The sequence below is a fragment of the Neopsephotus bourkii genome, unplaced genomic scaffold (genome assembly GCF_033783945.1).
Source record: "Neopsephotus bourkii isolate Nb327-2 ecotype Australia unplaced genomic scaffold, CSIRO-AGI_Nbou_v1 NB_53, whole genome shotgun sequence".
Lineage (NCBI taxonomy): Eukaryota > Metazoa > Chordata > Aves > Psittaciformes > Psittacidae > Neopsephotus > Neopsephotus bourkii.
Genome location: NW_026900570.1, coordinates 2,365,249 through 2,379,558, shown reverse-complemented (window position 1 = coordinate 2,379,558; position 14,310 = coordinate 2,365,249). Strand labels below are relative to the sequence as shown.

Genomic DNA, 14,310 nt, shown 5'->3' with positions numbered 1-14,310 from the left:
AGAAGGCCAACAGTAAGGATAAGAAGCCCACTTAGTGGGTTATCAAGTTGTTATCCTCCACCAAAGAGCTCATGCAAGGGAAGTGCTCATCCTTGTTTTTACGAAGAGAAAAAACTAAAGCATGGGCAGAGTATCTGTCCCAGTCTCGGTGAGGTACAACTACCACTGACTGCTGCAACTTACCATTAGATCATCAAGACCATGCTTATGCTGGGAGGTTAAAAGCAGGTTGAAGAACATTTTCTTGATGGTAGCATTGTCTGGCATTGAAACACAATGTGACAGTGTAAAAATGTAAAGCCTAAACCACTTGGAGAGTATCCCAGTGTAACTCAGGGCTTAATCCAGGAATTGGAACATTCCCCTTGAGTGCTAGCGCAAGTCTTTTAGCTAAACTTTATTTCTGCCCACAGCATGAAATGCAAATCAACTCTACCTGTACCTAGGTAAATGTGTGGAAAAGCAGTGCTAATTGATAATAAAACTATTTAAGTCACACAAAAAAAAACAACCCAAAACAACACAACAAAAAAAAAAAAAAAACCCGAACAAAAGTATTAAAAAAATCCCAGCAGGTCATTCTGTTCATTTTGTTTTAAAAGCAGCATAAAAACCTCCAGCCTAATGTAAAGATCATAAACATCAAACCCTTTCCAGACTAGGCGTGGGAAAACGGAATGAAAATAAAGGCGTCAAATGAATGAAAGCAAATGTCTTTTCTATGTTAACTTAACAGTGTTAATATAGAAATAAGCCAAATGCATTCTAGTGAATAAAAAATTGAGTCTGAATTTAATCCCTTTCTTTTTCTTCTTTTCTACAGCCTAGTCCTTTGTACTCCCATTGACATCATGGCCTCAAGTGATCCTCACAACATTCACAGCATGATATTATACTTATCTTATTAGGAAACACAATAATCAAAATGCTAAAATAAATCTATTATTTGACTTAAGCGTTAAAGTGTTTAAATGGCTAAGCCGATTTGATTATCAGCCCATTGGTCTTAGTATTATAAATTAACCACACAATTTTGACAGAGCTTCCAGCTATCTAATGCCTGAAAACATGATTTTGTTTAAGCACTTACTGTGCTAAGGTTTTTTATTTTTATTTTTTGAAATATCAATTAATTGGTTCTGGTCAATAAAAATGTATATAAGAAGGTTTATGGTGGAATGACATTGGCACTCACACATTTGCTGTGTCCTACACCAGTTAAAAAGCCATTGCAGTCTCCAGTTACAGTGCTCAGAGCTCCGGCTGCACTTTTAAAGCACCAACTGTTAGTTAATTTTGTCAGCATAAACACCCAATAAAATTTTATGGTGTGTTTGGCTCTCATTAAAGATGAAAAACAGCAGGAAGAGCAGCACCCACAAATAAACACGGAGCAGGAGGGCTCTGGTGTCACCAATCCCCACAGCTCATTCAGATTTGGGGCTCACGGCTCCCCATGCTGGAGGGCAGAAATATGGAGAATGAAATCCCACACACCACTGGAAACCCACTGACCTCTGCACAGCCCTACCATAACACTCCTAGCAAACATTTGCTGGGGGAAGAATGGTCCTTCTCCAACCCTTCCCTCATGCACCACCCTCCCCCCAAAACCTTAAAATAACAGCTGTTCTAAGCTAAGCATGCCCTTGCTGGTGTGTATTTGCACAAAGGTACAAAGCCCACGGCTCCTTTTGCTCCCTTTCACCCCAAATACCCTACACAAGATGCCCCATCAATACCAAGACTAGAAGAGCCTGCTCCTCCCCAGGCTGCATCTTGCAGTCAGATACCTTCCAGTCAGGGAAAGCATGACCCCTACCAGGAGGTTTCTGATCACTCAGTGCACCCTGGCCATCTCCTTTTCTCCTCTCATCCTTCAAAGGGGCATTTCAGCTTTCCACTGAAATTTGTAGTCTTGAACCTGCCACCACCCCTCCTTGCAAGATTTCCTGTTATTGGGAACTTTACAAGACAGCTGACACTCAGTCCCAGGAAGCACTCAGGGAAACGTGTCTGGAATTAACCGACAAAACCCAACAGGTTTACAGGTAGAATTACAGAGAAAGCAGATTTCACAATCTGAAATTATACACACTCTGGTCAAGACCTTGTTCCTTTGGCTGTTACTCTTAAAATCCTTAAGGCTGTGTTACTTCAGGTATTAGAAATTTCTAAAATATTCTTTCCATTTACATCAACTGAAGCAAAACTCCTCTCACTAATTCAGCACCTGCACAAGATAACATCAAATGGAAACTTACAATTTACGAGACACAGAACGTGATAAGAATTATTTTCAAACACTTCCCCATAAGTTCCCTAACATTTTTCCGTGATTTAGACTTCAGCATTCCTAGTTTTGATAGGTTTTACCTCTGCAGCTGCTTTGTGAAGGATCTCCAACAAAGGACTAGGAAGGTAGAGAATCTGTACAAACTGGTAGAGGAGAAAGACTTAACACCACACAGTTCCATGCCATGTGCAAAACAAAACCTTGTTCTGTAAGGATCCAAACTAACACCTGGTTTCCCAATGGACAGAGGAGGCAAGTCTACAGTTTGTTCCTCCTTTGCCCACAGATTTCTCCTGTTGACACAACACTGGGCAAGAGGTAACATGCTTCATAGAGAGGGATATGCTGGTGGGATGTCAGGAGCATGTGCTGATGAGCCAGCAGGCTTTTAAATGGACAATGGCTAATATTACCTTCATTTTCCATGGCCAACAAGCTCAACTTCAGACGATCATTTCTACCTAGCCAAGAGCTTTCACAGAATTTAAGATCATTATTATTACATTAAGCTTGGCAGATTTTCTGGTTTACACTCAGCACCTTACTTCACTGCCTGCCCCTTCTCCCGACTTTTTGCTTAAACCATCAGCACTCTGAAGGCAAATCCATGTTTATATGGGGCTACAGCATCCAGCAGGACTGGGCCTCGATCTCGGCTGGGACTCCCCTGCAGTGCTGTATTGGACTACTCTGAAAGGTTCATATTTTGAGATGGAAGTATAATTTCCAAGGGACTGCCCTTTAAGCAAGGCTGGATTTTTAAGATAGCTGAGGGATAATGTTTCAAAGCCCTGGCAGCTACGTCAAGTCCTACTTTAATACTTACTAGGTGTGGAAGTCAACCTTGCATTTCCACTAGTGTATTAAAATTGGACAATTCAAAAATATACTGCTTAGCTGTGCCTATACATGGCAACTTATCACACACAGTAAAATAAAATGTGCAAGTAAAACTGGACTCGTTTCCGCTTCAGCAGTAATACAAAGGAGCTACCACAGCATCCTTATCTTCATTTTCTGCATCCAAGAGTGCTAGAAATTCTGTGGCTCTATTACTGCCATAACTTTAGAGGTATTGAATCTCGCTACAATTAAACCAACATAAATAAGTAGTAATTCAACTGAAACTAGTGCAATTCACATGAGTGGAATAGTTCATGTAAAAGAAGAAAATTAGATTCATCCAGTGTGGTTGCACTAATTTCTTACTAATTGTTGAAAGAATAAGCCAGTATAAAAAAAACCCAAAGCTTTCTCATACCTTCTTAAAAGGATATTACTGACCTGTTGACCATGGCTATACAAACACTGCACTGTCTCTTTAGATCAGGGCAACTCCCTGCAAAGATTCATTTCTGTAGGAACACTCCACATGAGCAATTTGGTTTTACAGGTTAATTTTGTTCTTTCCAGAACAATGAGAGAGCAACCAAGGGTGCAATCAAAACTCTATTTCCAGTTCAGCTTAATTGAGTGTACTTTACTTTAACAAATACTTCAAATTACTTCATTGAGTTGTTTTCACACCCACTTTCTTACATACCAATATTGCTAATTAGTACAATTGTCTCTCCTTTAAAAGGAAAAAAACACCAAACCCCAACACAACAAGCTGTCCAAATGATTTGCTGTTATCCCTGAGCATTCATTATCATTGATTAAAAATCAGGTTGCAGTTATTCAAACAGATGTCCTAACCTCAACACTTCGATTCAACAAGTTTTTCTTAATGCTTACATACTTAAAGATGAGAGAGGAAGGGTGGTTGCTTAGTATCTGTTATAGCCCAAAACATGTCCTGTAAAACACAGGAATCCATGATGGAAATGTGCACCATTTGTTCAGGTTTAACTCAGTATTGTTTTATTTTACCATACAGCCTGATTGACTCTCATCACTCCTGTTGAGCCAGGAAAACACTTGTCTCCTACTCACCCATCAGGATCAGGACTGGGAAGAGGTTAAAGCCTAAAAAATATTTAAATGTCTTATAAAACATCAGTACAATTTAGGTAATAAAATGACTACATTGCCTTCAAAACACACACAAACTATCCAGGTACTCATCAGTGCAGCACTACCAGAACATATAAGCATTTGCCAAAGGACTTGTACTAACATCTCACAGCACAATGGGTCTCACAGTTAGGTGACCTGATGCAGAAGACAGACACTGACCATCTCCAAGAGCGAGCTCCACACAAAACCACATGTTATAGTCATTCAAAAATATGGCCAGAGAGAAGTCAAAAGAGATTGAACCAGCCGTAGTGTTGTGCCAACCAGTGTGCACTAGTGCGTAGCTGAGGCTAGTGTACAATGCTGGAGGCTCGGACTGTTACCCTCCAGATTGTGCTTGTCAGCCACTGTTTTGGCTAAATCTGTTTTCATATAAAATAATGAGACTGTGCACCCCACTCTCCCCAGGAGACACTATGGCTTTCTGTCTTCCCCACTCCAAAGAACAGCCCTGTGCTCTCCAATGGTCCCCCTACAAAAGAAGAGATAGGAGGCCTCGCTGTGAAGCAGCCTGTCTCCTGGTAGACATGGCAGTCCCCCAAAGAACAAGAGCTAGTGGGTCTCTGAATCCTCATCACACTTAGGACACCAGATCCACAAATCCTGCTCCATGGGATACCTCCTTGCTCACTGTACCCATACGGAGGATCCCAAATAGAAGTAATTTCTTTAGGAACACCTCTGACGTTTTCCGTGGATTTTCCTCCTTCAAGATAGATGAAATTGGGAGTTCTGACATGAAACACAGCGCCTTCTCACAGCATCTTCCTTGGTCCTAATCTAAGAACACAAGTCGCATTTAAAACACAATATCTGTGCCTCGCATTGGCTGGCATGGGTCTTTGGACTGCTGAATAAAAGCCAAAAGCCAGGATTTGCAACATGCAGTGCTGAAAAGCCCAAGTCCCCATATGGAGTTAGCCTTCATTAATTCCTTCAAGAATTCTGTCAAAATGTCCCAGCTTGGAAGTGAACCTCAAATTCTTATGCCAGAATCTGAATATTTTTCCAATAATATGTACTTCCTTAACTGGAGCCAAAGCCTGCTCCCAGCCCACACAAGAGAGGTGCTTCATTTCATACAGATTCTCAGTGGCTGTAGGGCTCACCACCCCAACCACCTGAACACATCAGAAATGTTCCTGTGACAAAGCTTTTCATTACAACATTGGGGTGAATCCTCTTGCCTTCCTCCTACAAATTGTCTTAAGAAAGGCAACAGGATTAGTCACAGGCAGGAAAAAAAAGAGCATTAGAAGCTGTATGCAACACAAACTATGTCTCAAAAATAGTTCTCCAGCTATAAATCACAATCTTTCAACAGCACTCAAGTGGCTTAGAGCTAGATCTTGGTTAAAATCAGATAAAAAGCATTAAATAGAAAAGTAAAAAAAAAAAAAAAACCAAACATGTTTTAGTGGGCATGTGTTACTAGAGTTTGGAATTACAATCAAGCTATCTACTTAAGGACGTCAATCATATCCCACCTTTAAAGTCTTACCTCCTTTGCTTATCGCAACTGTGCAAAGCTGTAAATCTTGCAAAGGAAATTTGAAGTCTAAGTGCCCATTGCCTAGCTAGAGGAAAACTCACAGTGAGGCCAGGAAGAAATGAGTGACCTTGCCCCAGTGAGTTGGCATTTGCAGCTTTTTTGAGTTGACACAATGTGAAGACTTGCGGGGTTTTTTTTTTGGGGGGGGGGGAGAAACGCAACACACACTAACAAGTTTTTGGGTTTTTTTCATGAGCAGTGGAAACAACAGTGTTTGATTTACAATGGATTTCTGCCCTGCATTATTTTCACAATCTACTCCCATTTGCCAATACCCAGCCGTCACCCATATCTGCCTCTTTTCCACCATAAAATTTCAGGTCTTCTATAAATTGCTGCTATACTCCTCCTTTTCTCCCATTCCCTCACAGTCTTTACATAGCCGGTGACAGGCAAAGGACAGCCCGTGATGTTGTTACAGTCATGTGCTGACCGGGTGTCTGGGACGGGGTGAATAAAGGAGGTATGGGCACATTTCCCTCTGTTTCTTCCTCTGCTCTGATATTAAATAGTCTTTCTCTATTAAGATACTAATTTCCACAACACTTGTAGAAAGCTGTCATTTTCAACACTTCTGTTTTATGCACTCTCATTTCTGAACTCTGCAAGGTTTCCTTGCAACTGAATCAGTCAGTCATGCATGGAGCCTTCTGTGTTTTAATTAAAAACCTGAAACCATCAAGGCAGTCAATCTTCTGACTTGAAAAAAAAATATTTATTTCCAATGGAAAAAAATATGCACATCCTACAGCATTTGAAAATAAGATGAAGATGCCTTCAAGACAAATACAAATGTATCAATTATCATGTGCTAAGAATACACACATTTGTGCCCCAGCTCTTCCTTCCACGTTGAAGTGTCAGGTCAGCAGCTTGATATGATAAATTCTTACTGATATTCAGTAACTTTAGCTTTTCTACCCAAAACTCAAAGAGAACCAGAAAGTGCAAGGAAAGGAGGCCCGGTGTTGAAATTAGAGAAAATATCCACAGTGAACCTTCAATTTAAGGCCCCTCAACTACACAAAGAGCTTATACATGTGTTCAACTTCAAATATATGATTAGTCATGGAGCTAAGCAAATAATTTCAGGAGAGTCATCTAATTTGTTTGTGTACCTCCACAGCCCTCATCATGTTGCATCTTTTAATACTCACATAGTCTTATGATTAGTGGGTTTAATCCTAAAAAGATCATATGAGAAAAGGAGATATAACTGTATTCACTTTACAGAAGGAGAGGTACGAGATAAATCTGCGTGCTTAAGAGTTTGTAGAAGGAGGTCTCCGCTGACCAGATATGAACTACCCAACCACGTGAACAGAGTACCAGTATCTCAAACAACACTACATCAAGTGTAGAAGATGGAACAGGAAGCCAGTATTGAGAGATGAAATAAAAAAGGTGAATTCTGCATTTCTTTAAGGTGCATCCCATTAGTTAACAGAGAAACATGTCTCTTTACAAAGTGCCAGCCTCAAAAAGCCACTTGAAATCCTTGGGGTGTAAAAAAATATCCACCATAAAACAGAAACATAAACACTGAAAAACACTTCAAAGAGTTGCAGAAGAACAGCATCAACAGAATTGCCTACAAGAGGGCACATACACCTACACAACACCAGTTTATAGTGCAGCGCATCAGTGCTTGCAGACAAGGACCACGTTCATTACTACCAACAAAAGGTTAATGCACATTTGATTTGGGCCAGGTGCAAGTACCCAATTCATTTCGGTTGAATTCAGCAGAGTGCACAATAAGGTGTTTTATCCCAGCTAATTTTTTTAATGCAGGCTATGCAAACACCCCGTGGCAAGAAGCAAAAGCAGCAGATAAAGATATACCTGATCCCACGCTACACACCACCACAAATCCTTACCTTAGAATCATTTTAACCCTTTCTGAAGCAGGCGTGCGAGTTCGGACGGTTCCAGCACTTAGGACTGCGAGGCTGGAGCACCCTGAGTCCAGGGACTCGGTTGGGCACCCCCGAGCCGCAGCCCGAACACGCTGCCCTGGGCGCGGCGGGGCGCAGTGCCTGCCCGCCTGGAACCCGAGCCCGGTGGGCCACGGAGAGATGCTCAACTTCGCCAAGTGATGGCAGCGCGGGGGTTCCTGCCCCGGGTGGGGGCAAGCTCTCAGCTACAGGTTTAGGGTCCAGAAGCAGTGGAGGGTGGGAGCCAAGCAGCCCCACCTCAAGGCACCCCACCGAGCCGCTCTCCCTCCGCACCCCGCGGCCGGTCTTACCTTGGGCCCCTTGCCGCTGGAGCAGCGGACGTTGTTGGTCACCCCGGCCGTCTGGTTCATGGTGGGGCCGGCGGGCGGGCAGGAAAGTTCGGCTCAGTGCGCGGCACCCCGCGCAGCGTCGTCCGCGCACCCGCGGAGCGGCAGAAGGATGGAGAGAGCGGACTGCTACCGCTCGCTGCGGGACTTTGCCCCTGTCCGCCGGGGTCTGCGCGTTGGCAGCGCTCCCGGCTTCCCGGCTTCAAAACAAAACCCGAAACACCCCCCCTGCCTCGCTCTCCCCCGCCCTCCACAGCAGAGGAGAGGCGAGCCTAGTTCTGCCCGCCCTCCAGGGCCGCCGCGGCAGCGGGGAGGGATGGCTGGGATCCGCGCTGCTCCGCGGGACGCACCGCCCCACGCCGCGGTGGCCACAGAGCCCGGAGCGGCCTCGCCCCCGACTCTCCCCGGGGAGCCCTCACTTCTCCAGCCGTATTTTGTTTTAATCTCCCCCAGCGTGGGCCGTGGGAAATCGCGTTAGAAGCCGCCCAGGTTTCCCCCAGGGTCGGGTTTGACCTGCTGGTGCTGGGGATCCAGCTGTTTCCAGTGAATTAAGTGCTTGGTTGTGCTATGATTGACAGATGTTTACTTAGTGCCAAGCTGCAGGATTTGGGTCTTACTTTTTTTCATAATTCTTCTTCCAGGTGTGCTAGAGTTCAGGGCTTTTTTGGTTTGTTTTGGTGAAATAAGGGCTGCACGACCGACTCGGCGTTGATGGTAAAACTTTGGTCTTTAATTTTTAAGTTTTTGAGGGGTTTAAACAAACAAAACCCTTGTCATGAGTCATTATCCAGATATTTTCTCCTACCCCTGTTCCCCTGTTCCACCTCTTCACTTCAGCCCATGAGGACAGACGCTGTCTCTCTGTCTTGCAACAAAAACTTTGTGAAATTCAGTTCACAGAGTAGCAAAACCAAGACAAACAGCCCCAAACACTCCCCAAAACACACAAACAAAACCAGCACAAACAAACAAAAAAGGCTAAAGATAAAAGACCCACCTTATGCCTGAGTAATAAGGTCTAGATAGCCAAGGCTAAGTGCATCCCCACTTCATCTTGTCAAATTGCTGTTTAATAGATAGTTTCAGGTATGCTTGTCATGTTTCTACAACATATTTTAAATAAATAAAATCCTTCTTGACGTTGCTCCTTTTTTTCTGGTAAGAAGAACAGAAACATTCTGGTTGCTCATCATGCACCAGAACCAAGGCTGCTTTGAAGAATCCCATCTCCTTCATTTCTGAAGGGCACATACCCCATCACATGCTTAAATGGCTGTACCTTCCAGCCCAGTGGCTAAAATGGATTTAGAGAGGCAACTGTGAAGGGAGGTAGCAGAAGAAAGCATAATTAAAAGGTAAACTCAGTTAGAGCCAGTGGTCTGCCAGCTCTGGAGCAGGAGAAAGGTCCCAAACCCACAGTCAAACATTCCTCCCTCTCAGTAGGGCACACTGATTTTGAGAGTAGACATATCAGGACAGGTTTGATAAGAGAAACAGGTCCTTCTGAATAGAAACCACCTTTTCAGGGTCAGTCCTTCCTCTCCAAGGAGCTCTCATGTTGTAATGACCACACTCTTCTCCCATTGCTTTGCTAAAACAAGGTGTTCAGCTCAGAAATGTTGCCAGTGATATGTGTTGCACCAGCCTCTGTGAGGTATGGGTGCTGGCACCCTGGCTGAGCCATCCAGCATGCTCAGCCCCAAATATCACCTTATCACCAGTCTCTGGTACAGCCCTATAATGGCTTTTACTTTTTTGTACCGATTAAGATCTGGAGTTTACAGCTCCGACTGCTGTTTAAGTTTTCATATCTTCCCAAGCAAAATGTCTGCTAATAAATCCGATTATAGACTTGGAGTTGCATATCTGATGGGTCCTGGCTGCATTATGCTTTCTCAGTATGGTGTGTTGCACTGGGACATGCAGAAGTCCCTGGAATTATTTGCCATTGTACAAATACACAGAACAATTTTTGAAGAAAAAAAACAAAAAACCAAAAAACCAAAAAACCCCAACAAACCAACAACCAAAACACCAAAAAACCCCCAAAACAAAGAAATTAGAAACCCAAACCCATAAAGGCAAACAAAGCTGCCCAAAGATGTTTTAAATCCATGGTAAACCCTTCTGGCCACATGGAGCAGGTGAAAAGAAACTGTACTCTGTTCCACTTTTAAAAGCAAATTCTTCATGGGGAAAAAAAAAAAAAAGGAATAAAATATATTCTTGCCTACATTCTTCCTCACACAACAAATTTTGCATTACACAGATGGGTCATGGGACTGTTACCCCATGCTGTTTTATCACAGTTTTGTCCTGAAGCAAAGCAGGATATGAAAGATACCACTCCACTACCCTTTCCAAGGAACAGCCTTCTCTTCATTCTGCAGCCAGCCTATTAGAGCAGGCAGGGAGTCTATTCTCACTATAGGGCACATTTTGTCTTATACCCTGCCAAGAGTGAGTCAGGGAAAGTCTCCCGCTTCCTCTAATTTTTCCACTTAATGCCTGCCCCACTCATGGGAACCTCTGTTCAATCTGAAACCAAGACAAATCTTACGGCATTGGACCTCCCTTCTATATAGGAAAGGGCAGCTTCCAACTGGGATAGTGAGGAGAGTTCACAGGAGAAGGCTTTTGCTTTCAAAACTATGAGTAAGCGTGTTGATGTTTACTAACCCTTTGAAAGGAGACTGCTGAATGCATGGTGGAAGTGCAGTCTTTGAAATTTGGGAGGAGTTGATTCAATTCCAAACTCTGCCCAAGGCTCTCTACATGACCCTGGAGAGAAACCACATCACCACCTTCCTTTGCCCTTCTGTGCTCCTCCTGCACTGAGGAAGATCCCACTTCTGCTCGTCCACTTACAACTTCCCTAAAGCAGCGCGTATCTGTGAAGTCCTATAGTCTAGCATAATCTGGCCCGTCTTTCAGTGAGGGCTCCTAAATATTGCAGAAAAGCAAATGTGAAATCATCACAGCCTGTTGTTCTTTAAACTGAAGTATTTTATATACCTAGACAAGAATGGACGATGACACAAACAGCACAAAGTTTTCAACTGCCTGTGAGAAAAGCAATTTATAGATTAGTATTTGTAGACTGCTCAGTGAAGTGCAAAAGAACAACAATATACTGTCATATAAGCTGTAGCATATAAACATCCCTTGGCATTTTACACTTTGAAAAGGATTATACATAAGCTCAGCTGAGAACAGTATTAAAAGGAATCTCAGTCATACTTTTTTGGAATATTTAGTAAGAGAGCTAATCTGTCTTTGGAGCTGAGCTAAAGCTATGCAAAATGGATGCAAGGAAATTCATCCAATCATGACAGAAGATTTAAAAAAAAAAAAAAAGGAAAATTTTGAAACCAAAATGTTGTCATAAAATTTAATAATGTGTTAAGTGCCTTTTTTCTTTTGAATTCTTCAAACTCATACTTTATAGATGAACTCTGCAAAACTGAGAGGAAATCAAAATAAAGAGCTTTACATATTTATCCTGACTCCAAAAGTTGAGGCTTTAGCAGAAACATCTGGTGTCACAAAACTCAAAGATAAAACAGAAGGACTGCCAATGTTGTTAAAGTCAGTTAGTTTCAAGTTCCAGCTCAGACTTAGATGAGCACCTTTGAAATATCTCACTGTAAGTCCTTCACAGGAGTCTGTTTTGATCTGATCTGAGCTCTCTGGGCATGGTATCACATGTTATCCAGCAGCACTTGAACCTCTTCTATCCCCCCTATTTGGGTCTCTGTAAATGGGTTTTAAGGTTTTCACAGTAATATGGTGAAGACACAACACTTCTGATTTCCATCACTGATATTTTCAGAAGAAAGCTGGCTGAGCTAGTCAAAACATTACCCCTGTGATTTTTGACATTTTGTACCTAGAAAGGTACGCCCATTCTGCACCGGTCAAAAGCTGTAGCAAGGCGCCACAGAAAGTCTGATGAGAACTTGCACAAAGGTCAAAGTGTTGCAGAAATTGCCAAGGTTTGCCTTGCTCTACACCTTGGAAGAGAAATGCGATTAAAATTCTGGTTTAAGGAGAATGTTTAGAAAGATGAGTGGACAACATTTAGCAAGCATGGAGAAGTTGGGAGCACAGGAGACAAAGAGGATGTGAAAGTTGAGACCACGGAGTGCTGAAGAACACAGCTCTAAAAATCAATGAAGTGATGGATCAGGAACGAATACAAAAAGCACAGCACGGGAAGGCTATAATTAGATAATATAGTCATAGCCAGGAACCTGACTGAGCTTTTTGAATTCACTCAAGTGGACATGGTTAATGCAGAGTTTATCTTGATCATTACAGCTCTTCTCATGACAGCAGCACAGAGGAGGTTCACAGTGTCTTTTAGTCTCTTTTATGTCAAAATAGGTGAAAACCTGCTAGTACACACAGGGGGTCTCTCACACTATAGAAAACTGATACCTGCAGACAGGGCCCAGCATCTGTTCCAGCTGTGCTTCTAGGACCACTTATGTGGACACAGCAAAATGCTGAAATCAGGAATAATCTCAGCAGCACTTGGACCTTTTCTGTCCATGCTGTGCTCTGTGGCTCAGCAGTGAAATTGCAAAGAGCCAGTCTCCACTCCCAGTTTCTTTTCATTGATACTAGCAGTGGAGGTTAGTTAAAGCTAATGCAATGATGGGGAAAATGCCGGTGTAGAGTAACACTGATTTGAACATTAAGCCTTCCCAGAACAGAACAAAGCCATTCCAGGCTTTGTGAACATGCAGGGAAAAAGAGGGGTTTGGAGTTCCCCAAAACCTTGATCATGAACAGCAATGTTTGCTCAGCATATAATATATCCCTGCTGTCTGTGACTTAGGGTGAATACTCAAGGTATTCACAGAGCCCAGCTTGGTCCAATATCTTCTCTCTAAAGAAGATCAATTTCAGTACTGAAGTGAGTGCATTTAGACCTAACTCACAGCATCTCTGCAGTCCCCAACAGCCTTAGCACTGACCAGTGGCAAAACCATTCCAGAAAGAAGTTGATCCAGTGAGAATGAGAAGTGTGCAAGAGCCAAAACACCCCTCAATTTTCTGGTATTGTTCTCCTCCTACTGTACTTGGTAGCAGCTTTCACCTTGACCACGTCCATTCTTGTCTCCTCAGTTACATTTTCCAGTTCTTTTGCTCCCCCAAGATGTGATAGCAAAAGGGAGCTTAAAAAGCAAGCAACAATTAATTCCACAGATGCTGGATCCCTCAACTTGACCACAATACTCCCTCTGCCTTTCCCTGACTACTTTTCCCACTGTCACAATTCAGGAGGAAGCTCAAGCAACTGCACGCAAGTATGGGATCTAGGATCCAAGCTTTTCTTTGGCTCAGCTACTGATCCATTGAGTCCTTTCAGCTCCCTGGGTCCTCCACATTTTCTTCCAGCTTCAAGTCAGCTGAGCAGCTGCTCTAAGACTCTTGGAGCACAAACACACCAGATTTGGTAAAGGACTTTAGTGGTAGTTTAGCACCCAAGTTAGAAAACAGCCAACCTCACTTTTGTACTTTGTAGATCCCACAGGCTCCTAAATTCACTACGTTATCAGGGATGCCCAGAAAGCCCCAGCTGAGGCACTCAGCCTGCATCCCTTGAAAGTTATGAACTTGCCCAGCATTGAAATGAGGGTTTGTAAGGCTAGAGAGGAGAACATCATCTACAGGTGGATGATAAGGGCTTTTTCTTAGTATTTCTGAGGTTTGTGCCTGCTTCTGGAATTGCATTTTACTTTGTTACACAGCTGCTGGGTAAGCAGTCCTTTGGCCAGATTCATGAACACTCCAGGGTGAATGTCCTAACTATTAGGAATGTTTAAAGCATTATTAAGTAATAATTTACTTATTCCATTTAGTCTATGAGATCTCCTTATCAAGGAATGTTATTCATCAGTACCACTCTAGCTCTCACTTTAATTTATTTACACTTAATGGCCTTTCAAAGACATCTCTCCACATTACTTTCAGGCACAACAATATATATGGGATATTAAATAACATCATGATACATGACATGTTACAAAAATATTTTTTCATAATTTATATGGATTATAAACATAGGAAAAGTCATCCAATAAAGTGCCATCAAATGTTCTTGAGGCTAGATTAAGGCTACATGAGGCCTTTTAATTTAATAAATCAATG

At 42.6% G+C, this 14,310-nt stretch overlaps 1 protein-coding gene across 1 annotated transcript in view; it reads right to left on the bottom strand.

The window, feature by feature from the left end:
* Positions 1-8,426, bottom strand: part of DPP6 (dipeptidyl peptidase like 6) — a 559,516-nt gene extending 551,090 nt beyond the window's left edge. Inside the window, exon 1 of the mRNA XM_061349178.1 lies at positions 8,116-8,426. Coding sequence (XP_061205162.1) covers positions 8,116-8,175 — 60 coding nt within the window. The 5' untranslated portion in view covers positions 8,176-8,426. The remainder of the gene's footprint in view (positions 1-8,115) is intronic.
* Positions 8,427-14,310: the final 5,884 nt, after the last annotated feature.